The sequence below is a fragment of the Bipolaris maydis genome, assembly GCF_028858645.1.
Source record: "Bipolaris maydis strain C4 unplaced genomic scaffold PSV08scaffold_9, whole genome shotgun sequence".
Taxonomy (NCBI): Eukaryota; Fungi; Ascomycota; class Dothideomycetes; order Pleosporales; family Pleosporaceae; genus Bipolaris; species Bipolaris maydis.
The window spans coordinates 1,254,660-1,278,934 of NW_027093865.1; the positions used below are offsets into that span (position 1 = coordinate 1,254,660).

At 51.7% G+C, this 24,275-nt stretch overlaps 7 protein-coding genes across 7 annotated transcripts; 1 reads left to right on the forward strand and 6 right to left on the reverse strand.

Annotated features, from left to right (window-relative positions):
• Positions 1–474: 474 nt before the first annotated feature.
• On the reverse strand, positions 475–3,220 carry PSV08DRAFT_402949 (uncharacterized protein; the record flags this gene model as incomplete). Its single annotated transcript, XM_014228500.2, has 1 exon — positions 475–3,220. The coding sequence occupies one exon, from the start codon at positions 3,218–3,220 to the stop codon at positions 644–646; it is 2,577 nt and encodes an 858-aa protein (XP_014083975.1). The 3' UTR covers positions 475–643.
• A 219-nt stretch (positions 3,221–3,439) lies between these two features.
• On the forward strand, positions 3,440–3,993 carry PSV08DRAFT_48296 (dolichol phosphate-mannose biosynthesis regulatory). The gene is made up of 3 exons (XM_014228501.2): positions 3,440–3,498; positions 3,551–3,631; positions 3,688–3,993. The coding sequence occupies exons 1-3, from the start codon at positions 3,496–3,498 to the stop codon at positions 3,865–3,867; spliced, it is 264 nt and encodes an 87-aa protein (XP_014083976.2). The 5' UTR covers positions 3,440–3,495; the 3' UTR covers positions 3,868–3,993.
• Positions 3,734–7,481, reverse strand: PSV08DRAFT_363402 (uncharacterized protein; the record flags this gene model as incomplete). The annotated part of the gene is made up of 3 exons (XM_014228502.2): positions 3,734–4,597; positions 4,648–7,271; positions 7,321–7,481. The coding sequence occupies 3 exons, from the start codon at positions 7,479–7,481 to the stop codon at positions 4,119–4,121; spliced, it is 3,264 nt and encodes a 1,087-aa protein (XP_014083977.1). The 3' UTR covers positions 3,734–4,118.
• Positions 7,482–8,050: 569 nt separating this feature from the next.
• On the reverse strand, positions 8,051–11,127 carry PSV08DRAFT_402951 (glycoside hydrolase). Its single transcript, XM_014228503.1, has 3 exons — positions 10,767–11,127; positions 9,010–10,647; positions 8,051–8,958 (listed from the first exon to the last, which is right to left on the reverse strand). Exons 1-3 carry the CDS (start codon positions 10,945–10,947, stop codon positions 8,165–8,167), a joined length of 2,613 nt encoding a protein of 870 aa, XP_014083978.1. The 5' UTR covers positions 10,948–11,127; the 3' UTR covers positions 8,051–8,164.
• Positions 11,128–12,757: 1,630 nt separating this feature from the next.
• PSV08DRAFT_410625 (major facilitator superfamily domain-containing protein) lies at positions 12,758–14,563 on the reverse strand (the record flags this gene model as incomplete). The annotated part of the gene is made up of 3 exons (XM_066093862.1): positions 12,758–13,482; positions 13,535–14,383; positions 14,420–14,563. The coding sequence occupies 3 exons, from the start codon at positions 14,561–14,563 to the stop codon at positions 12,919–12,921; spliced, it is 1,557 nt and encodes a 518-aa protein (XP_065948935.1). The 3' UTR covers positions 12,758–12,918.
• A 3,390-nt stretch (positions 14,564–17,953) lies between these two features.
• Positions 17,954–21,872, reverse strand: PSV08DRAFT_363405 (Spc7 kinetochore protein-domain-containing protein; the record flags this gene model as incomplete). The annotated part of the gene is made up of 4 exons (XM_014228505.1): positions 17,954–18,627; positions 18,678–21,479; positions 21,532–21,619; positions 21,669–21,872. 4 exons carry the CDS (start codon positions 21,870–21,872, stop codon positions 17,954–17,956), a joined length of 3,768 nt encoding a protein of 1,255 aa, XP_014083980.1.
• A 180-nt stretch (positions 21,873–22,052) lies between these two features.
• Positions 22,053–23,117, reverse strand: PSV08DRAFT_309792 (uncharacterized protein). The gene has a single exon (XM_014228506.2). It carries the CDS (start codon positions 22,998–23,000, stop codon positions 22,323–22,325), a length of 678 nt encoding a protein of 225 aa, XP_014083981.1. The 5' UTR covers positions 23,001–23,117; the 3' UTR covers positions 22,053–22,322.
• Positions 23,118–24,275: the final 1,158 nt, after the last annotated feature.

Consider the following 24,275-nt stretch of genomic DNA (forward strand, 5'->3'; position numbering starts at 1 on the left):
TTCAAGTTCGAGTCGAATGTCGAGTTGAATGAAGAGAGAGAAAGCAACCACCCGCCGGATTCGATAGCGGTTATATCGGCGTTTGCTGATTGGGAAGCAGGTCAGCGGCGGTTTGTTTGTTTGTGGGTCTCGAGTGAAAGGAGAAGAAGGTGCGGGTTACGCTTTGGGAATGTGACGCAAGACAAAAAAACAGTTGGTGTGAGTGGTGGTGCCTTCCTCCGTTTAGTTTGCACTGGTTGCACTATTGTGGTGAGTGAGGGGGTGAGACTGAATAGGGTTTGGTTTGGTTGGCTTTTAGGGTATGGTGCTGAGAGAGGTCTGTATAAGTGAGGTTTACCAGGCACGTTTCTTATACGATGTGTATGAAGATCGTTGAATAATAACATTGTTGTATCAAAAGCCACTGGCAACTTTGGACAAGGGTGGTATACAAAGAATGTCGTGCGGGCTGTATTACTTTTTGGTATTCATTCAGAAGAAACTTGTTGTTTTGCAAGGACTATTCTTTTCGCTCAATTTCGCCACAAATGCTGTAATAATATACAAATACTACTATATCGCCCAAACCCCGTCGTTTCGATTCAATGCTCAACACATGCATCCCATATCAAACTGTTTTCGTCCTCTACATCCATAAATCGCACTACGAGTCTCTCCTCCTTCTCAGTGGAGTACTATAATCCCTCCTGCGCCTCGGCGGTGGACTAGCGCTATCATCCCTCGCTCTTCCCTTACCCTTCGAGGGGGGCGGACTAGTCGATGCACGCCTGTGTCTGGGAGGTGGAGTGCTGGAATCTCTCCTGCGTCTCGGTGGCGGGCTGGCACTATCATCTCTCGCTTTGCTCTTGCCCTTTGATGGCGGAGGGCTGCTTGAGTCGCGTCTGCGTCTTGGTGCTGGGGATGGCGACCGCGAAGGAGACGAGGAGTATCTTCGACGGCGCGGAGGTGGAGAGCGAGACGGTGAGCCTGAAGGGCTACGGTCACGCCGTGTAGATTTGGATTTTGGTGGTGGAGAGCGGGAAGCGGAGTATGAGGGGCTGCGGCCTCGACGGCGAGGTGGCGCAGAACGAGAGCGGGAGCGGGAGCGGGAAAGGGAAGATGAATAAGAGCGCTTGTTCTTGAGCTTACGGGGCGTTGGGGAGCGTGAGCGTGAGCGGGATGCAGAATCATAGCTAGCGCTCCGGCCACGACCGCCACGCTTGCGGTCGGGCGTCGGACTGCGTGTATAAGACCTGCCTCGCGAGCTAGATCTCGAATCTCGCCTTCTGCGGACAGGGCTTCGCGATCGGGAATAGCTGCTCGAGGTGTAGCTTGACCGCGATGAAACGCTGCGATCGTCCTCTGAATCGCTCTCTGGCTCGGGAAGTGGCTTTGGCTTGGGCGCACTGTTCTTGAGCCAGTCACGCATACCCTCAGTAAGCACACCCATACCGATAGCAGTGAAGAAGTTGATGGAGAAGCGTGTCTTGCTCTGGTCGTCCGCATCCATAGGGAAGATGCCGGTGAGGCTGTCCTGGAGCATGGGGTCCTTGAAGCGCTCAACTACCGCCTTCTGACCAAGCGAGGCAAGAAGCTCCTCGAAAAGAATCTTGACAAAGATACGAGAACTAGAAGTCGTGTCCTCTTCCGTCATCTTCACTACTTGGAAGACGTGCCAGCCGATACCGTCGGATGCTAGCAAATGGGCGAAGAACTGGGCGATGATGCGCAAGCGGTTCGTCTCAAAACGGTGAATGGTCTCGTAGTAGTGCGCAAACGCTTCCTCGAACAGGTCTGTCCACATCCGGTTCAGCTTGCAGAACCGCTCTCCGATCATACCGTAGAACTTCTCGTAGGTTCTCTCCTGGCTAGCGCACTCTACAATCATAGTAGTAAGCTCGTTCTCCAGACCCTGTGGCAAGTTGATTCGCATGAGCTTGTGTACACACTCTTCGAATCCACCACTGCTCTTGATAGTCAGGTAGATTGTTCGGCGCAAGTTGACAAGATCCGCATTGGTTTGATCCTTGACGTCCATAGCCTTGATCTCTTCATCTTCCTCATCTTCGGATGACGCATCCGTGTATCCGTCATCGTCACTGCCCTCCTCTTCACCCAGAATTTCTGCCTTGATCTTGGCGTACTCCTCCTCGTGGGCTTCGTAATCAGGATCGAACTTGAAAATGTTCAAGCCATCCTCAACCTTCAAATCACCCTCAAGCGTATGGTTGTGGGTAATTTGATCCTCCTCCTCAATAAGGTCCAACTCTTCCCTCACAACTGGGTTGTCCTTGTACTTCGTGCGCCGCACTTCGAAAAGTACCTCGATCATGTATTGCGTGCGCTTGTCAATGTCGGCTTCGTGGAGGATGTTGCGCATCTGGTCAAAGATGGCGTTGGCAATGGCAGGTTTCATCTCGTCGAGAAAAGCGCCGACTTCCTTCATGATGCCGACGGCAATCTCAACAGAATCGTCGGAAGGCTTGTTGAGCAGGAGCAGAAGGATTTCCGCGATGAGGATTTCATGGACGACCTGGGTGTTGACGAGGTGGGAAAGGAACATAGTACTTGACAGGGCGACGGCCTTGTCGTTCCTCCTAAATCCCTTCCTGAACTGTACGATCAAACGACGAACTAGCAAATCGCCGACCTGGGGTAGTTTGGTGTTCACAATAGCCACCATGGTTGCGTAAATCGGGGTAAAGGGCAAACTGGCAGCCTGCGCCTTCATGATAGCTCTGCAAAAAAGACCCCGTCCGCGCACCAAGTTCTCGGAAAACAGCTCAGGCACAATCATCTTGATGTTGGCGGTGTTCGTCTTGTTGATCAGACCCTGGATCGACTTCTTCAGCGCCTCCCAAGCCATGCGCTGGAACTCTGCACTCTTCTTATCCGTAATCGACTTTTGCATCTCGCGCAGGCGAGCGGGTGGAATGTACGCGCCTCCAGCACGTGTCTTGGAGTCGTCAATCGGCAGCTTCCGGTTCGCGCTGAAGGCATTCTGGAAGAGCTTCAGTCGTGAGTCGTCCTCGGGAAGGTCGTCAGTAGTGGGCTTCGGCGCTGGGCGACGGCCAGCTTCTCCGCTGCGATGCTCATCCTCCTCATCTCTCCGACTTCTCTTGGATGGCCCAGCACTCGGCCCATCGTATGGCGAGCGCTCGCGTTTGCGCGGAACATCTTGCGTATCGACCTCGGGCTCAGGCGAAGGCGAAGGCAGTCGGACGGCAGATGCGACCTCCATGACCGCTTAGTAAGAGGGTCGCGGGGGTGGGGGAGGAAGGGTGAAGATGGGAGAAGTCAAAGTGGAGGCGTGTAAAGTGACGCGCCTCGCAAAAGTTTAGCCTCGAAGCTGGCCCAGCAATGCAGTTGCGGCGGACGGACCGCGGTTTCGCCGACAGGGGTCTGGGCTTGGCGCGTCTTCCCGGGAGAGAGGGAGGAAAGGGACAGCAACATGGTTGCAACCCAGTCTCACTCCTAATTAATTTCACTCGTTCCTTATTCCAACAAAACTTCGCAATGGTATGGGACCAGATATACACAATCAAGAATAATGTAGATTAACTGCAAACAGGCCGATCGCCTCGTGGGTCTCAGCATGCTCGTCGCAGCGACTGCCGTCTTCGTCTACTACACCGTCTGGACACTGTTCATGGTACGGCCACAACTTGAAGATTTTCTTGCCGCAACATATGTACTGAACATTTACAGCCCTTTGTTGATGACGACCACATCCTGCACTCTCTCTTCCTCCCTCGTGTCTGGGCTATCCGCATCCCCGTCATCCTCCTTATTCTCGGTACCACTGTCGTTGGCAGTTTCGTCTCAGTAGTAATGATCAAGAGCAATCGCAAGAAGGCACTCAAGGCCCAGCAAAAGAAGGCATCATAAACCAGATATAGCCTTGGATATGGACTTGTCTTTGGAGGAATGGGGTGAAACCCATCACCCGTGAAAGGGGTCTCAGCGCAACACTGCAGGGCCGTTACTGGAATTGAGAGATGATAGTACAATATTGACTTTTAGTCATTGATTTTCCGAAATGGCCTAATCATGGTGCAGGTTTTTTGTGGAGATGTCACGGCCTATGCGCCGAACTGCAAGCATTTCCCTTCTTTTTGGCTTTACCACTATTGTTCCGTTTACATGATATTGCAGTTGTCCTCAGTGATGACAATTGCCTCATTGCCTTCTTCTCCTTCCTCACCGCCACCATTCCCAACACCGCCGACCTGACCTCTAGCCAGGTGTCTAGCCAGTTGCGCAAATACCGCCTGGCTGATGAAATAATCGTCTCTTTCACCCTTGCGATCCATGTCATTCTGGCTTGTGATTTGATAACTTAGGTGCATCCTGCGCCGACTAGCAAGTCCTCCAGGCATAACTTCATCATCGCTATCACTGAGTGCTGCGGTTGCAGGCTCAGTCTCGGTTTCAGCTGCGGATTCAGTGGTGACGTTACGGCCACGGCGACCCCAACGGATGCTAGAGAAGGAAGAGGGGTCTGCCGAATGCACGCCAACGCCTTTTCGAGCGTTGTGTTGGAGATGAGCATCTGGTGAGAATATCTTTACCGTGTGATCAATACCCGATACAGCCATGAGTGGTTCATAGGGATGGCCTGAGTCCTGTTAGCTGGGCATATGGTTATGTGCAGATTGACAAACGTACCCTGAATAACATTCACAACCTCTCCATCCCCTTCTAGGATGTTCAGAAGTTGTGCTGTCTTTCGATCCCAAATGAAAACGTGACCCGAGTCGCTCCCGCTGACAACATACTCATCTTGAAGACCAAAGTAGTTGACGTCTTTTACCGTTTTGACATTACAATGTCCCGTGTAAACACGGGTGTGAGGTGCACATGGCACGTCGCGTTCAACCTTCCATCGTTTATAGCGACTGCGACCAAAGTCGGTACGCCATAACATATGTCCACTTCTTGTCCGCCGTAGTCCCTCTTCATCCTCGTCCTCGGAATTCTCAGAATCCTCGTCTAATCCATCTTCAGAGTCCTCATACCAATCATTTTCATCGTCGTCATCATCATCGTCGTCATTTTGTTCTTCTTCGTCTTCTTCGTTTTCCCCAGAATTCTGAACGACGGTGGATCTCGATCCTGTTGGGGTAGCAGAGCTTGGGGAACCGTCATCCTCGTTTTCTGCCTCTTGGCTCGATGTTCCAATCAACTCTGCGTCACGGACAGGGCCCTCGTCAATCAGAGGATCGATATCTGCCTGTCGTGCTCTCAGCGCTCTCTCCTCGGCTCTGATTTGTTTGTCCGAGATGCCACGACCGCCATAGGCGCGATCTACGAAAGCGAAGTTGATGTCCTTCGAAGCATTGAGCAACACTCCCCTTCCAACCTGATATGCCCATCTCCTTTTTGCTGCACTTCGCGTTTGAGTAGGTTCATCCGTTGAATCCGCTTCCATTGCAGATCCATTTGTTCCAGTCAGATCTGCAAAAGGTATTTGCAGAGCCTGGCTAAAGGCATTGACTGCTTCAATCTCAGAAGAAAACAGAATTCGAGTGGCATCCGTCTCAAATTTGGAGGCATCGGGATTGACAATGCTGTCATCACCTGCAAGGTTCATCAGGTAGGGAATCAGTTGTTCCTGTATGGCGTCCATGTCTGCCCCATGCGAGAGAGGCAAACGAGCACTACTGCTTCGTCCCGAGAATCCCTCTACTACAGCACCCGGACCACTGTCAAGCCACAACAGTATGGCCTTTAAGAAGTCATATCCGAAATGCTGATGCCGGGGCAGCTCTCTCTCCCGTGGCGCCGGTTGGATCGATGCAAAGTACTGTGCAATCAAGGCATCTGAGCTAGACCCAGTCAACAGCTGTCCACCCAAAACTCGTGCCAACGTTCCAGCTGCTTGCACAAACCGGCGCGAAGCTGCTCTGCTGTCACGGAGCTTGTTTTGTACCGCCACATCGACAGGATCTGGGTCGATTGGATAAGTCCATGTCCGATCTATATCATCCATATCCGCTATTATTGAGTTTGCCAAGCCCAGGATGGAGGTGAAGGCCAATTGCAGCCCAGTCTCTCCGTGTTCGCCAAGATCGAATATGCGCTTTGCTATCTTGACAGTTGTACTTGCAATACGGTAGTGGTCGGTTGATCGCAATTCGTTCAGTTGCTCCTGAGTTAGACGACTCTCGGCAGGCGTTTGGATGCGAATGTCTTCGCTCTGTCCATTGCCATAGGTGACGCGTAGTGCAAGATCGTCTTCCGTACTATCATTCCGTGGCCTAGATCCTGCACGTTCAGCGGCCTCTTGAGAAGATGCACTCGACTTTGGTCGCTTGCGTTTTTTGGCGGTGTCCTTGACCCGACGACCGGACGTACTACCTGAAGCTTTTATTGGTGTCACATTCTCTCTTGCATCCGGACTTCTCAAAATGTCGAAGCTATAAATGTGGTCTTGAGACCAGCTTACGATGAGCTCGTTTGGATGGGCGTCACTTATCTTGCATGAGGTGATGTGACCGCTGTCGCTTCTGCTCATGCGTTGCTTTCCATTGGGCGCGAACTTCTTAACACACTGTGTCGCTTTTCCTAGAAGCTCCTCATCATTTTCATTCCAACTTGCTGGAGTGGAAAGTCTGGAACCGCGTTCACGGTTGATGTCACGGCCAAGCATGCGTCGATCATGCAAGAAGCAATGAAGGTGTGCCCCGCCAAGTGCAATATAGTGCGGCTGGCTAGGAGAACAAGAGACCGTGTTAAGATCTAGTCCATATCGACTGTACGAGATGAGTGGCGGTGGAATGTCATCAGATGCGTCGTCGTCCCTTGCCCACGCCGGAAGCATGCTGTCTCGTGGTGGTGGGTATGCCCTGGCTGGTTGCCTTATATCCCATTGCCGTACATCTCCATCATTGGAGCAGGTCATGAAATAGAACGGGTTATCCTCTGTGACAATCCTCTTCACAGTGTCGGTGTGGCAGCGGAATGCCTTTGCATTTGTATCAGTCTCGGTCAGTGTCACTCTGCTCCGTGCTGTGCCCAAGTTTCGCGCACCGCCTGCTCTAGACGCAGTTCGGAAGGCCGAGTGACCTGAATGCTCAATGTCAAATATCCTCACGTCGTCTGTTGCGCTAACGATGGTGCGGTCGCCCGAGTAAGGCATGAACTTTACGGAGAAGATGTTGGAGCGATGGCCCGTCTCAATAGACGTGGTGAGGTTGAACTGGTCGGTCGACGATTCGGGGTGATATGCATGAATGTTGATGCGGTGGTCGTCGGAGCCGGTAGCGAGGAGACGGCCAGATTTCGACCAGCTAGTGATATTAGATACTTCCCTTGAATATTTGTGAAGTGGTTTCTCACCTGAGGGCGTTGACACATCCGCTGTGACCTTCAAGCTCGTTTACGATATCGAGATTATCGATCCATTTCCGGTCGCCATATATCGATCGGATGTCTGAATATTTGCTGCGCTCTTGACCAACCTCTCGCTTGAGAAGCCGGTCGTAGATTGTGTACTTCATTTTGGGCGGTGTTGGTGCTTGCCAGTAGCAGCAGGTGTTGTGTGAAAGGTAACCCCAGAAAGTAGCGGAGACAGAGGGAAGACTAGGCGAGGCTTCTAGAAACACCTAGACGAAAGTAGAGTGAATCGCGGAATGTCAGTCAGGCGGAACAATTCGTAAATTCGACGGCTTGTGTGTGAGCATCTCGGCGCCCTGGCAGTAAAGTTTGGGGCGTGGTTGCGGGCAGCGCGTACAAGTCGTCGCTGGAGGTCGCGAACGAATGACGAAAGGTGACTAGGCTGTCTCCACCACGTTTGTGCTCCAAGCTCTCCCCCGCGGCCTGCCGTTCCCCTTCCACGACCAATCACCGCCGACATATATAGAGACAAACGCAGTGAGATCGCAACCCTTGTTCAGGACCCAGGACCCAGATGCCAACCTGAGATGTGGTGATGAACACATCTTACCACATTTGGTATGCTTCGTGTTGTTCCCCACCTTGGAACTAACGCGTTTACGCCAAAGAGCATTATGACACGAGACATCACGACATGACAATGACTGAGCATTATGAGTATTGCAAATAATCGCGCGAAAACGTTATTTGTTCGGTAGAACATGGATATGAGGATTTATTTACATGAGAATCAAAGCGACTACAATACACTTCACCACCATGCACGAATAACTCTTATCCAAAGAATTTACATGGCAAGAACAGCACCAACAGCACCAACAAACATCATGAAGCCGACACTGGCGCGGCTGGCAGCGCCCTCAAACTGAGGTGGCATAGATGGGAGAGGCGTGACGGGCTTGCCGGTACCAGTGGGCATGGGAACATATACGCTAGTAGCGTTCTTAGCAGGGCCGGCGGGGATGTAAGGAACACCAGCCGATGGGTAAGGCGCAGGAGTGTAAGTAGGAACAGCGACCTTGCTGAGGGTCATGTGCATGCTGCTAACAGCCTCGTGCTCCACGGGCTTCTTGGGGTAGCCGGTGCCAATAGGATAAGAGGGGTACTCGACAGCAGGCGAAGAGGCGGGCTGGACAGCGGAGGGCACAGAAGGCATAGAGTGAGCTGGGTACTCAGGAGCCGCGGAAGGTGCAGAAGCCACAGGGTACTCAGCGGCCTTGGATACTTCAGGAATGGCAGGGTACTCAGCGACCTTGGAGACTTCAGGGACGGTAGGGTACGCAGCCTTGGAAGCCTCGGGTACGGCTGGGTATGCAGGCTTGCCAGAAGAAATTGGCGCAGCAGGGTACTCCGCAGGGTACACAACTGAAGGAGCAGAGGATGGGTACTCAGGCACAGCAGTAACGGTGGCAATGGGCTTGGTGATTGTCACAGTCAAGGTGCTGGCAGTGTATACACTCGTGGTCCATCCCTCAGGAACATCGGTCGTGCCAGTGGGCTTCGCGCACTTGGTGCAGACAGTCGCAACGTACGTCGTGGTGACCGTGGTAAGACCGGTGGGGCAAACATCGACATAGGTGGCTTTAAGAAATTAGTATAGTTTCGTGAGATTGAATAACACATTGAACTTACTGGTAACGATACTGGTGGTAGAGCCAGTGGGAACAGTTGGGTACTCGGATTGCTCAGGCTTCTTGGTGACGGAAGGTGTGCTGTCGTAACCAGTGCTGGACGCAGCTGGGTACTCTCCATGGCCCTTGGAGCTCTCAGCGGGGTACTCGGCACCCTTGCTGGCAGAGTATGTCTCAGTTGGGTATACTGCTGACTCAGTAGGATAGACGCCATAGCTGGAGTTGACACCAGTGGGATAGGCGCCGCTTGAAGTGCTGCAGGAAGTTGAGGTCTCACTACCCGAAGGAACAACGACAGAGCTGCTGGTGCTCTCGGTTGCTGAGACGGTGGGGACAGATGATGGCCCAACAGAGGCGCTGCTGCTGCTGGAAGCAGAGGGCGAGATGGTAGCAATAGAAGAAGGCTCAACAGGGGTGCTGCTGGGAATTTCAATAGAGCTGGAGCTGACCATGGTAACGCTGCTGGAACCGGGGGTGCTAGGTGCAGGAATGCTAGAAGCCGACACGCTAGAGATGGGAGTGCTGGAAGCGGGAACACTAGAGGCAGGATAGGTAGTAGTCGGGACGCTAGAAATCGGAGTGCTTGAAGCTGGGGTGCTTGACGCAGGAACGCTGGAAGCAGGAATGCTGGATGCGGGGATGCTGGAGGCGGGAGTGCTCGAAGCGGGCGTGCTGGATGCGGGAGTACTGGAGACAGGCGTGCTGGAAGGTGTGATTGTCGAAGAGACCATAGAGCTAGAAGATACAACCGGGTGGAACTTGTCTTCGAAAGTACCCTCAACAGCGTACTTCATCCAGGTACCGTAGGACTGGTCATAAGTTGGGTTGTTCTTAGATACAGTAGCCTCCCATAGCATAACACCACCAAACATGCTATCGCCCTGGAGCGATTGAACAAGCATGTTGGCATCCTCTGGGGCAAGGTAGTGGTCCTTGTGTGTAGGAAGGCCATCTTCACCCGCAGCCAAACCAAGGTAGAGCTTAATGTCTGGGTTCTTGGAGTTTGCCTTGAGCCAAGAAATCCAGGTGTTGAAGGTGAAGGTGCTTTCTGCGTTGTTCTTCATGTCTTGTACAGCCTTGGCAGCAGAGCAGGTCCAGGTGTTGTAGAACTGGGTGAACAGGAAGTCAAAGGGAACCTCCTTGAGAGCAAGGAATATCCTAGCGTCGGGGACAACACATTGAGGAGCACCAGAGAGAAGCATGCTGGAGTGTGCCTTGATGTACTTGCCGAAGACATCGTAGTTTGCATAGAGCATGTCTTTGGACGGTACATCCCACTCTGCAGCTTCGAGATCGAGATCGAAACCATCAACATAGGCATCGCCGAAGGGGCGGGGCTTGCCGGCAGCTTTCCACTCTGCAGTAGGGGGTCCATAAGCTCCAAGCAAAAACTCGGCAAACCAGTTTGCAACATCTGGTGTTGGGAGGTAGTAGTCTGTTGGCCAGCCACCACCGAGCGAGAGCATGACCTTCTTGCCCCTTCTCTTGCAAGCATTGATGGCATCACCAACGCCAGGGCATGAGCTGAGTAGCTTGCTGGGCTTGTTGGTAGTCGGGTCGAGGTAAGTTGCGTCACCACAAGCATTGGCGTGGTTTGATCCAGGGTATTCGCCTCGCTTTGTAGGGAACTTGTTGATGACTGTTGGGGTGATTGTATTAGCAGTGTTCCTTTGGCAGGTAGACCAGTTCGATCAGACATTGGCAGGTCCTCAGTCAAGCTGAGGACTCGCTATATCTATCTCATCCATGACTACTTACAGCCAATGTTGACAATGTCTACGTTGGGATCCAGGCAGACTTCGAGCAACGACATTTGGTTGCTTCCCTGTCCCCAGTAAACAGCGACGTTTGACTTGGCGGAGGCATCGTAAGCGGCCGAAGCAGTAGAGGCCAGAAGTCCAGTTGCAAAAGCAACGCGTGAGAAGATTGAGGTGACCATGATTACAGTATTAACAGTATAAACAACGACACGTGATGGAAATGATAGGACGGCCAAAGGCCAGTAAGGATTGTGATGAGCGAACTCAAAGAAAGGACGCAAGCAAAAATGCTGCAAGTAGGATCGAGACTCGAAAGAGAGCGACTTGAGGGCGAACTGGAAAGCAGAGCGACTCACGATGAGAAAAGTAGGAATGGGAGATTACACTATATCTACTCTTGGCCTCAAGGCCTCGTGGCGTGGTACCTGCATGAGTGACTACTCACTGACCAGTGCCGTTTAGCAGCAGGCAACCATGCCATTGTGCAGGATGTGACGGCAAATCTCATGAAGCTGCAGGAACAGAAAGACGGCTGTCGATTTGCGCTTCCATTGGTGGGGAGGCCTTGGACCTAACTGCTTCGAGTCTGAAGTCAGGTACGGCGTCCAAGAAGCTGTGCATCTAGGCGAGCGCTAAGTTTGAAAATGGGTTGCTTTTAGAAGCGCTGGAACATGATGTCTTACTTTAGACTGGCGACCGGTGGACAAGCCGCTTCCGGCCATGGGAATCTTCAATCTCGGCTAAAGCAGTATGGTCCTTTGAGTGCCAACATAGGGAGGAGAGAGAAGACGCCACGACAGGATGGTCGGTCCAGAGTTCCGGGAGCGGCGTTGGTACTTAGCCCAGGCACTGGAAAGGCGTGATGCCGTATTCAACAGTGGGTTTTCTTGACGACATGACGACGAGTACTGTGCCCTCATCGTCATGCCGAATTGGAGAGTCAAGCAGGCACGCTGCAGAAGCCTGATGGATGTGCGTCGCGGAGGGAAAAAGAACGGGGCCGCGGTGGCTGCCTAAGGGCTATGCCTCATGGCGGCATATTTGGAGTGGGTGGATTTATCCGAATGCAGGAAGGAGTCCGAGTGGTTTGATGTTGGATGTCATCTGGGAGCCGTCGGCTACAGCACAAGCGATGACAAGTCAGGGGCACCCGGCGCCAGACCATTCCTCTTGCGGAAAGGCAGGTCTGGCCCTGACACTGCCGTACAGCCCTTGGGAACAGATTCTTTCATTGCCGCCTTGGCTTTCTTCACACCCAACGGCCGGAACACATGCGCCTGGCCGAGGCCCGTCTAGTCACGACGTGCTGTTGGTTGCATCGAGTGGATATCGGACGACTGGCGCTTTTGATTGCCTTCTCCTTCACCGGCAGGATAGGGTTAGTGCAGCGGGCCTGACTATACATCACGAGTTCTTGCCGACGTCTCATAAAAAGACAATCTACTTACCGTGTTGGTAAACACGATCAGTACGAAGCTGTGGACAATCAATCGCACTCACCAGGTGATGCTGCGGACCCTGCGACATCTATTTCGAGCCATCGACTGTGCAGGAGAGCACGACTCATCTGCATGCAAAGTATCCCTGCAATGGGGGGGCGGAATGTTGGTGGCCTGAGTAGCCATGGGCTTTTCACAATGCCTGGTAGTTGTGTCAGGCGCGTAACTGGGACGACGTACCCAAGTCGTGTAGACATAATTGCTGATCGTTGCCTGACTCGAAAAGCGCTCTGGATACCGGCAGTACTACATAGTACATCGACACGATGCGAGCCACGTGCCCGTGCGCTTGAACCCACAGTTCGGCATCCCCTGGCGCTGTTCGTCGATCCTCGTCCGGGCCGATCACGAGCGATAAGCTTCGATCGTCCTATCCATGTTCAAACCCTGATCTTCGGTCGTATAAAGCTTACCATGGTTGTAGTATTCTTTGAGAAGTCGCCACCATGGCTATGATAAGAATCAGTTTACATCTTGGTCTACGTTTTGCAAATGGAACTCGACTTGCTCGATTATGGAAGTAGATTTTTTGAAGGGAGATTCGACTATCACATCTACGTATTAAATCCGTCTAGCATCTTTTGCTAGCAACTTCCTCCCCATTGTTTCTCCTTGTCGTATAAGAATTCATAAATCATGTTATTGCTAAGCCTATGCGACGGCGAATCGGCTGCGCTCTCGTAGCTTCTTACCGAACTTGAACAAGAGAAAGATGCCAACAGAGCAGAGTACCATACACCCTGCCAACAAGCTTACACCTCCATCGATCCCAATGCCCTCGAACATTGGACGCGCAAAGAGAATGGCAGCAAATGCAAATGCACTTCGGCTCAGACTGTTCGCGCTGAAGATACTGGCTGCGTAACGCGGGTAGATGTTCGGGATGTAGAGCAAGACACTCTGAGCGATGAAGTAGATTCCGAAGACGGTCAGACCAAGGCCAATCGTAGGTACGATCCAGTGAACAGATGGTCGGGATGCCCATGCAAACATGAATAGTCCGATTGCGATGATAGGGCTAGCAATCAAACCGGGCCACAGGTGGTTTTCAAGCTCGCCAAATGTACCGCTCATCAAACGGGGGAAGACCCGGTACTTGAGGTACAAGACGTGGATAGTGAATGCGAGTCCACAGCCTGGAAGAATCGAAAGGAAGATGAGGCCGGTTGTCTCGGCGTTGAAGTTATACATGGGGACGTAGACCAAAGGAAGAGACTGGAACATGTTAGTGAGTGCGCTTAGCGACGAGACCTCGTGAGGTGCTTACCTCAAAGAATGAGTAGTAGATACCATAACACAATCCCATGTATACCGTCGTGAACAAGATGGCCGGATCCAGAACGTTGATCTCCCAGGGCTTAACGAGAGCATCAAACAGCAAACTGCTGACTTTCATGTTCTTCTGCTTACGTTCCGAGTCGGACATAAGCTCCTGGTTTCCTGTCTCCTCGCGCATACGCTTAGCCTTGTAGTAGAGAATAGTGGGCCCGGAGCTTTCTGGCAGAATGAGAAGCAACACGAGATATACTGGTCCTGAGATGATGAGCAACTCCCAGCTCGAGAAGCGCCACCCCAAGTCCTTGACGGCGTAGGAAGACAGTGTTGGGCCCAGGGAGGGACCCAATGTGGCGACCATAGCCCAGAGGGCGACGGCGAATGGGAATTCGGCCATTGTCCAGACATCCGCGAGTGATGCACCCGCAGTGGCGAGGCAGGGCGATGCCATGAAACCCAGGAGAAATCGCAGGACCATCAAGCCGGCGAAGTTGTCCACTAGGGAAGTGGGTATACACAAGATAACAAACAAGAACCCTGAAATCGCATATGGGGGGTTCCTGCCAATGGCTGGAACCTCGGACAGTGGGGAGAATAGCAGACACCCAATACCGTAGCCGAGCACGTAAAGTGCGATACCTAGTGAGGCTGCGACATGGCTGACGTCAAATATTTCCATCACATCTTGCTGCGAGGAGGTGTATATCGAAGATCCGACATAGACGGCGAAAGTGTAGACGCAGAGTATGACTGTCACTAAGATTTTGTGACTCCGAGGCCAGTTCTGGGGGTTGCTGGGGTCGTCGGGGCCACTCCAGTCTACAAGGGTGGTTTGATGTTGCTTGAGCTCTGCGCCGACAGGGCCCTCTGTGGGTACTTCTTCCTTTGGAAAGGGGAGGTCGTCTGTTGACGAAGATGGAGATAATGGTTTGGGGGGCTTGCGGGTGTAGTCGAACTTGCGGTGTTTGACATAGTGCAATAATGTTCCCACACTAGAGTGCTGGAACAAGTAGGACGACATGGCTGCGGTGGTATGTTGCCCCGAGTATGCAGGACGCGTTGAGCGCCAACAGAAAGATCTTTGATGAAGGTTGACAGGGCTGAGTGAAACGGTGTAGTTCTGCCTCTCAAAAGGGGTAATGCGTATTTCTCAGGGAAGGCGCGTCTGTTTTATGGGAATTTGGAAAGCGTTGTGGTATCAAACCAAGTTCCCCTCTTGAACCTTTATACCTCAATGTAGTTTCTATCTTTACTTCATCGTCTGCAGGTTCAGCCACGCGAGGGCGTCAGATTCTTGCGTGACACGAAAACACGGCTAGGGACCAGAGACGCACAGAAGTTTCCGGACCGGCCAAGCGTAGCAAAAACGAAGTAGATTTCATGTGTGTCGTGGATTTCTCCCATGACACCCAGTTAGGCGACAACCTCCGATGGGGCATATCTTACATTCCGGCATTTGAGCTCTTGGCAAAGGGCTGATCTTAGGCAAATGTAGTTGTCTATCTCTTAGCCCTGTCTTCTGACGCCGGTTGATTTGTCGGATACTTTTCTGATAGTGCTTGAAATCAAGAGTCACAGTGGAGTCAGCGGAGGCAACGGAGTAAGCGGACATAAAGCGACATGGGAAAAGCAACCACACATCTTGCAGCGAGTGGAGTGCCGGACGAATTGAGGATATGCAGCGAATAGTGGGTGTGCACGAAGTGAGTATCAGTGTCTCAAAAAGCATGTGAGCCCAGTGTGCTACCTCCACCTACAATTCTGACCGTTCTGCAAGCGAGGCTGGCCGCCATTAGTACGCCTACAAAAGCAGTCAGACAACGCCCTTAATCGCTGGCGCTTGCTGATTGCACAAAAAAAAAGGGGGGTTGTGGAAAATGCAAACATAAGTTGCTACAAGGCTTTGCTGTGTTTCCTCTACCAACCTCAACACCGTTGCAGAAACAAACCAAACGCCCTTCCCAAAACACACAGTACATGTACGTGGCATGATACAATCGCAGACATTTACACGACTTTGGTCCGAAGCCATGGAAGAAAAAGTCTCCGATATTTGTAAGTTGACGGTTGTTTTCGTGGGCAACTGCAAGCCACATTTCGCTGACAAATGGCCGCTAATGCGTCAGCGATCGCTTTTAAAACATGGCGGCTGAGGTGATATGCAGAATAAGCGAGGACGCAACCTGTACAGCCTGGCCCTCTTGTTAAGCAGGAAGAATGAAATGTCAGCAAGGTAAGGTTGACGTATCTTGCTGTCGAAACGTCCTCCGGTTCTCGTCCATGCCCTTATCGAGTGTCAGTATCATACTTATAGGAGTCATAATGAATCATAATGCTTCATCGATAGCACACTTGTCGTAATCAATATCTCTTAAGACGTTATCAGGGGTGTCGACAGTGGTGCTTAACGTTATGTCCGTTATACCCGTGATGATCTCGGAACCCCGACGAACGCGTGAAGCTGCAGTGGAGATACCGACGGGCTTTCGGTAAACGCCAACGCCCTAGTGCTAGCGGTCATACTATACATCCGGCATAGTTGACCATACAGCTGTCAGGTTTCCCCACGCGTGATGGACTAGGGGCTGAGGCTCCAGACTTGACGTCACACCCCTAGAATAGTATGGCAGGGACGAACCGATAATCAAGCAATACCTTTAACTATATTAACAGGAGAAAGAATAAACTGGCTTGAAAGCCGATTCTATAGGCCGCTTGAACAGGAAGAGACTCAAAACACTATTGCGAACTGTTCAAGCGCCAGCCAAGGTATTTGACAACACACATCATGGCCAAGAGATAAGATGTTAATTGATTAGGCCACCCATTCTACCCGAGCTCTGGCTTGCGATCTCACTTCCACTCAAGAGGATAATGCATCGTAACCAACTGCATCGCCATCTCATCAGCACACTCCCGCCTCAGCCAGGCTCCCGCACGGCAACACTCAACAAAAATTCACATCTCTGTTTCAACACACCGATCATACCCTGCTCGAACTACCTCGGCATTACCAAGAACTGATTGTTGTTTTTTGTTTCAGGTACATTTTTCACCCGTGACTTTGTGTGCATTGGCATATCCTATCTGAAAGGAAGCCATGGCACCAGCCTGCTTAGCCTTGATAGGTCGGACGATCTGTTTACTGAATTCGGTCGACAAGACTCTATTATAGCTAGAATTTAGCTGATTGCACTGAAACTTTAACAACCTCTCAAGCAAGAATGCAGAAAATCAAGCAGAGCGAAGGCCTTACATATTGTGCATCACTCACGGGCCTAACCCGAGGAAGGGTATGCTCGACCAACCACCTCTTTCCCGCCTTTTTTGAAAGCCAATAGGCGAGGGCAGTCCATAACAGTATCCCCATATATCTGATCACTTCTGATTATCATAGTGTCCCAGGTAATTCTCTACTTCAACCGCTGCAGGATACACCGCCTTTACCTCGTCTGAATAATCAGCCGTAAAGCAACGCAGATACTGCTCCAATCAAGCCCCAAAAGAAGCTTCAAAACGCCAAAACCTATCCAACCCTCCCCGAAATTGGACTAGTAAACCCAGCGGAACCAAATTCTCCCCTTCACATGAAATAAACGACACCATCACCGCTTCTGCACTCAACCCTTCTCCCCTAACAACCCCACTCAACTACTCCGCCAAAAAACCTACCATCAACAACCAGCACAAAAGTAAACGTAGTAACCAAATCCTTCAAATCTCTCGTCAACACCACTTCAATCCTCCCCAATACCTCCAAATCCACCTCCCTCACACACCCCACAAAACTCCACAATACACCAATACAATCCCTCTACCCATACCTATCAAACCGCCCCATCTGAACCACAAACGGACCACTCGCCACAACATTCCGAACAAGCTCCTCACTGCGATTATTGCCTGTCGCAACCGCCATCGCAACTGCATCCCCCCCACGCCCGCCGCCTGCATTGTGACGGAGCGAGACTGCTAAATTTTAAACCAAGGAAATTTAGGGACCGCGAAACGCACCTGTAGGTAAGGTGCCACATTCCCAGCTTCTAGATTGTACGGATACTTTTGCATCGAAATATGTAGTTTCGGTCATACGTTTAAAAAAATTCTTGCCAATTTGACATCCTGGCATCCCTTTACCTGTCCGTCCATCTGTCCATCTGTCTTGCTTGCGCCACCAGAAATAACTGATTGGGCAGGCACGAAAGGGCAAACAAAAAACTCCAGTCATCAAGAAGAAGAAGAAGAAGAAGAAGAAGAAGAAGATATGCAATTGGTATCTTTAGTCCCCCACCCCTCCCAACAAAAATTCCCAGAGCCCCCCAAAACGCCATTCGTTCCTCATGAAGCTTAGTCGTAAATAAATCTTCTCAAAAGCCATCTTTGCCCAAAAAGCGCAAAAAAAAAACTACTACTACTTTCTCTCGCCCTTCCTTCCAGTCTTCTTAAGTCTAGCAGCAAGATCCAACATGGCATCTGCCCAAACCGACATACCCGCTTTATCCTTGAGTTCATTGCCGCAAAAGTCTCTCAAGAAAGCACCCATCTTCTCCTCGCCATACTTCTCTCCATAGACGACTTCGGCTGCCATGCTAACCTCAGTCTCCACACCCTCCTTGCCGAGATTGACTCCAAGTTCAAACGTGGCCTTGACCTTGGTTTGGAGAGTGGGAAGGAGCATGTTGGCAGCAATTGCCATGCGTTCATCCGACAGGATGCACTCTTCTGTGATGTAGCTGTGCTCTAGCCAGCGAACACCCTCGGCGACCGCAAGCGCAGTAGCCCAGCTGTTCTTGACAAGATGAAGAAGAGACGAAATACGCGTCTGCGATTGCGGGATGCCATGAAGGTGGGCGCGGATCAATTGAAGGAAGAAGCGCTTGCTAGTAGTCAGGGGACGAGGATGGGGTGTTGCCGAGTCTCCAATGTAAGCGAGTGAGATGGACCCGTTTGGTGTGTTGGAGCCTGTAGCAAAGGCAGATGGCACGAAATATAATTCCAAGTCGTTCAGGTGAGTCATGGTGATGCTTGTAGATGAAGCAGAGGTAATGCTCCAGCCATGAGCTTGTTCCAGAGCAGCGACTTGAGCTGTGTTGCTGTTAGTGGGATATCATCATTGATAGATGGACTGGACATACCTTTAAGATTACTGACTTCACTCGTTGACCAGCCACGACACTCTTCTCGCATGCGTTCGGCAGCCTTGATCTCCTCGATGCATTCAACCTTGCGGCTCTTGGCTGCCTCGATACGCGCTTCTTTATCAGCGAGCTCCTTCTGGAGCTGAGCTAACAACCGCTTCTTCTCTTCCAGCTCAACATCTGTAGCAGTAAGTTTCTCTCTTGTCTGCTCAAGCTCCTCCCGGTCGCAACTGTTCAGTTCATCGTGGCGCTGCTGTAACTGCTTGCACTCGGTGGACAGAAGCTCCTTCTTCTCAACCAAAGGGGGTAGTACAACATCAAGAAGTTGCTCCTGGTTGATCAGTGTAGATTCATCGCGTTTGAAGCCATCCATAGTATGGAGGAGACCAGACTTAAGATCCTGCAGGAGAGTGCTTCTCCAAGTATACCACTCTCCACGTGCTTCGAGGCGGGCATTGGTCTTGAGGTTCTTGAATTGGTTGTCCATGACAGCACGCTGGTCTGGGGGAGCAGTGAGATATTCACTAAAGAGTAGTGGGTTCTCCTCCAGAACATTGGCCTCCATAGTGCGGACAAAGTGGCGACCATCAGAAATGTACTTCTTCATCTCGTGGCATGCGTGTTGATACAGCTCGTACTCAGGCAACGTACACGCGCCGGCAACCACGAAACGATCCAGTGACTCTTCCTTCTCCTCTACTTCGACGTCATGGAAAGCAGAAGGGGCGGCAGTATGCCGCCTCTTGGTCGTACTAAGGTCCATGAAGCGGATTTTGGTCATGTCCAGGAAGTCTTGAAGCGAAATGCGCTCAACCTCGGAGAAGTCTTCTGCAACACCTTCCTCTGCTTCAGGCTCCTCTTGCTCTTGCTCACCGAAGATGACACGCTTTTTAGGACTCATACTTTTCCGTGGTGTGGCCTTTTTCGGCGTTGGGGTCTTCTGCTTAGGCGTTGCCTGCTTTTGGGGGGTTTGGGCCTTCTTTGGTGTCATACCACGCTTCACCGGTGACATTAGTGACTGCTTTCGTGGCGTGGACAACAGCTTGATGCTGTTGCTTAGTAGCGAAGTGCTCTTCAAAACAGGCTCCTCGCGTGGTGCGCCTAGAGGACTGAACTGTACGGCAGACAATGAAGAACGACGTCGGTTCAGGATAGGGGCGGCAAGCGGATCGTCAGGAATCGCTTTGGGTGTACCAGTTCCTTTTTGGCTGGTAGGCGTTGCTGCGGATCCTTTTTCTTTCGAAGCACTCAAAGGAGTACGGCGCACGAATGGAGAAGGCTCGATTTCTTCGATATCCTTCTGCCTGACAATTTCAGGAGTGCCTGGGTCCAGAGTTGGGTAAACCACATCTCCTGAGGTGCTGGGAGTAATGTCTTTCAAGACCTCAGGAGCAGCATCTGCTTCTGCTCTAAGAATTGAGCTCCTCCTGCGTCCAGGTGATTTTTTGGCTGATAATTTTTGCGGAGTTGGTGACTTGCCAGATGGAGTGGGTGTGGCATCGGCAGACTTCTCTGGGGTTGCTGATGCTAGAACAGATCGCTTAATACCAGGTCCAACAATCTTGGTGAACTCCATAGAGAGGTCCTCATCCTCGACCTCCTCATCCTGCATGTCCTCCTCGATCTGTGCAGGAGATTGATTGCTCTTGATATTGCCCATAGCTAGTGTAAAGTCCATGGTTGCATCCTCAACTGGAGTCTCAATGCTAGCACCTTTACTAGATGCAGGCACTGGTCCTTTTACGATACCCCCGATTGCCATTGTAAGATCCATAGTAGCATCCTCAGATGCGTTCTCTTGAGGTTGTGAACGTTGTCGCAGGCTGGCACGTCGGTCCATAGGGCGCTTCGCAGGGCTTCCTTGTGACGCTTCCAGCATGGATATTCTCCTCTTAAGGCTCTTTCTCCTGTTTGCCGGCGCGTTGGCTGCCATGGCCCGAATGCTTCCCAGTGGCATAGTCAGGTCCATAGTCATGTCTTCATCCATGTCTGAGCTTGTGTTGTCGGGTTGCTGCTCCTGCTCCTGCTCCTGCTCTTGCTGCTGCTGTTTTTGTTGTTGGTCCTGGGGAATAATGCGACCCACGGCGCGTGTGATATCCATACTCATGTCGTCATCCTCAGCCACCGTGCGTGCTGGTGAGAAGGCAGGGCTAGTGTTTTCCTTGTCGTACTCGGTGACAAAACTCTTCTTCGCCCATGGTTTGAAAGCGGAAGTGATTTCGTCTTGGGCAATGTCCATAGTCATATCTCCATTCTCGTCTTCATCTTCATCTTCGTCGTCCAGCTCCAGTCGTTGAGTAGTCGCCTGGTTCGCAGCCTCACGGAGTGCAGCGTCCAAGCGAGCGCTGCTCTGTGAAGAATCCTCTGTGTCTGGGGAAGCGCCCAGGTTTTCTGTCAAATCGCCGTCACTCTCGGAGTCGCTGCTGCCGTTGTTATCGCCGCCAGGCGACGCGTTGTCTCCACTCAGAGGACTTGAAGAGTAGACATCATCTGGGTTGTTAAAGTTCATGGGCGGTATTCCTGAACTTCTGCGGTTCTTCTTCTGATGTTGCGATCGCTGGTTTGCAGGTGAAGAACCGGGCTCAGGCTCAGGCTCTTCGGCCTGCTCTGGTGGCGTGGAAGGCGGCTCGGCGGGGTCTGAAGGAGGGGCAGGCGATGCGGGTGTGGATGCCTGGGAGACATTTGAGGCTCTTCGGGTGGCTTCTGACGAGGCGGAGGAAGTGGTCGCATCGCGCATGTACTCGACTACATCCCACGTATGTAAAGTGGCTTCTGGAGCAAACGAGACGCGTCGCCTTGCTAAGAATAGTTAATATCGTAAATACTACAATTTTGGCACTACCAATCTTACCCAAAGACTTGCGACGGGCCTCGCGCCGTTTCTTCTCGTCCTCGCCATTAGAGGCCAGGATTGACTTGACTGCGGGGATAAAGGCAGACTGAACAGTCAGCAACCTTTACATTCCTGATCGCATGCACTCAAAATACCTTTCTCCTGTTTCCCGCGGCCTCTTTCAGGGGTGGTGCTTCCAACTCTTCCAAACCACCAGGACCAATACTCTTGCTACGCGTCTTGCGTGCAGTCTTTTTGGGGGACAGCCCTGATTTTTTTGGTGATTGTGCGGGGGCCTTGAATGAGCCATTGGCAATGAGGCCGTCGGCGATATTGTCTCGGGCGTCTGATTGCGCCATGGTGTGGTTGTGAAATTTGGAGTGTCGTTGTCGTGGTTCGGGACGGGAGTGTCGATGCATGTAAACACGACAAGCGCCAAACCAAACAATGCGTCGTCAGGCCCGTGCGCGCCCCCCTCGTCTGATCTTATCATTGACCCCCGCTTCTTCAAACCATCATCACCAAGTAAAACCTGAATTCTCTTATACTAACTTATATTGTCCTGGGTATCTAATCAAAATCAAAACTATCTATACAAGGTAGGAAATAATCTCAAACACAGTACAAAAACCATTGTGTATCCCACCCTTGCTGTTAGAAACGAGCGTCTTAAGGAAATCCGGTGTCGATGAAAATAGTCAAAAGTCAAAACCAGTCAAAAGCCAAAACTAGCCGAAAGTCAAAAACACTTAACTCAAAGAGTCCTTCATACTCCCACCGGAAAATATCCCCGATTCAAATCACCGCCTCTAGTTCCCTCCGACAATCCGGCGGCGGCGCCATCCACTTAGCGGGCGAATCTCCTCCGTCTTCGTATCGCTAACTCGGTGGTATCTGCTCCATCGTTCATCTTGCGTCTCCCTCTCCTTCTCTTCAAAGCCTCCCCAGAAGCTGTTTCGCCGGACCCTGGTGCGCTCCCGAGACAGGGACCGCTCACGGGTCTCCCAGGCCTCATCAATCCATCTGTCACTGCGGTGAAGCGTGTCGCTAGGCCAGAGGTGAGACGTGTGAGAGTGGTGATAGGATGTGCTGGGTCGGTCTAAAGGAGCACTGATCCTGAGTCGAAGCGCACGTTCTTCTGCGTCTTCGTCATCGCTATGATGGCGACGGTCAGAGTACCGGTAGGTGCGGTGTCTGTCATAGCTGTAAATTCTCTCGTCGTCTTCGTTGTTGCGTGTGTCGTTTGACCAGATGTTGTAGCGTTCCAGCTGAGAAGGTCGATCGCGGACCGTCAGGGCGCTGGAGATCTTGTTGGACTTGTGATTGGCAGGGTATGGGTAGTCATCAGGGCCGTCGTCGAGATCCGAGAGCGTGATGCTGTGGTCGCGTTTGTGGGTATTGCGGCGCACAAGAGGGCGTGAATTGTAAGGCTCCTTCTCAGGAGTGCGCTCGCGCGCGTGAGTGTGAGAAAAGTGCAGGTAAGACATTGTGGTTGCCTTGTAAGGCTGGCTGCCTCAGTACTTCTGAGATTAGATGGTAATTGACTCGAGGAGGTAGTGGTATTGCAGTTGTTCTGAGAAAGTCTGTGTCTGTAACTACAGCTGCGTAGGGGATACTTATAGTTGCGCCAGTAAGAAGAGGGTGAAGGACACTGTCGTGTAGTCACATCCTCTATATACCATCCGACCGCATGTCTCAACTGCCTACACAGTGACCGACATCATACCTGGCCAGCATGGACCCACACAACCCGTGAACGATCAACTAGCACCGCCTCTTTTTTGTGGCTCACCATCGTGGCTGATGCAGGTGATAGCACACTATGGTTGGCTGCGCCTCGTCTTGGGCGCCCTATGCATGAACTATGGCTTACCGATAACGATCTCACCGTCAAACTATTGAGGCTTAACAGTTGCCACTTGGTTATTTGCACACTTATGAAACCCTTGTGCGGTGAACATGTGAGGGGTTGATGCAAACAAAGTTGCGGTCGCGGCAATGGGGCTGTGGCCTTTTGCAAGTGTGGGGGCCGGAAACTCGATGGTCCCAGGCCGGTCGCTTTGAACAAACTAAGAGAACATGACGGCACCGGCCGATACTCGGGTAGGTGCCTGCAAAACTGCTCACTTTTCTCCTGTGTGTTCGTAAAATTTACTGAATGTCCTTGCTTTCAGGCAGCTGGCTCATCGTAGCTTGTAGTGTTTCAACCATGGAATCTGCTAGATCTCCATTCAAGCCGGGGGTGCTTTTGGCTGACAATCGTTCGCTCAGGCTGACCAGACACTATGACCTTTCTGTGCCCAGAGAATGGAGGTGTGAAATGGAGTGTGGTATCAGGCGAGACTCCAGAGAGGCTATGCTCTGGTGTTTGTTGGGTGCACCATTTCGCAATGCAAACAGCCAAGTGTGCCAGATGTTCACCAGAGCTTCAAAGAGGCCTGCGACAAGCAGCTGTGGTCTGACTCAAGCTTGATGATACTGGTCACCTGAATTGTTAGGTCGCACTGGTTGCCTGGAGGGACGCTGTTGATACCTTGGGGCGGTCTCCAACGCCACACTCCACGCATTCAATGGCGGCTCCAGGTTATCGCGGTTTGTGCTTTCAGCCCTAACGACAGCGCTTTGACCTAGTCATGTTACGTTTGCGTTCAAGAAAACGCAGGGCTGGGGCGTTCGCATGGTGTGCATCGCGTCCGTGCCAACGGCTTGACCCAGCTCTCCGTTCTCTTGCTGATGCTTCGTATCTTTTAGGCTCCAACGGT

Bases quoted from the DNA above. Each gene is read 5' to 3' on its own strand.
- PSV08DRAFT_402951 (XM_014228503.1), bottom strand. From the start codon at position 10,947: ATGGTCACCTCAATCTTCTCACGCGTTGCTTTTGCAACTGGACTTCTG. The intron at 10,648-10,766 runs GTAAGTAGTCAT...TCACCCCAACAG, and splicing joins AGACATTGTCAACATTGGCT to TCATCAACAAGTTCCCTACA. The intron at 8,959-9,009 runs GTAAGTTCAATG...AATTTCTTAAAG, and splicing joins TACCACCAGTATCGTTACCA to CCACCTATGTCGATGTTTGC.
- PSV08DRAFT_309792 (XM_014228506.2), bottom strand. From the start codon at position 23,000: ATGTCTTACCTGCACTTTTCTCACACTCACGCGCGCGAGCGCACTCCT.
- PSV08DRAFT_48296 (XM_014228501.2), top strand. The intron at 3,632-3,687 runs GTACGGCCACAA...GAACATTTACAG, and splicing joins CCGTCTGGACACTGTTCATG to CCCTTTGTTGATGACGACCA.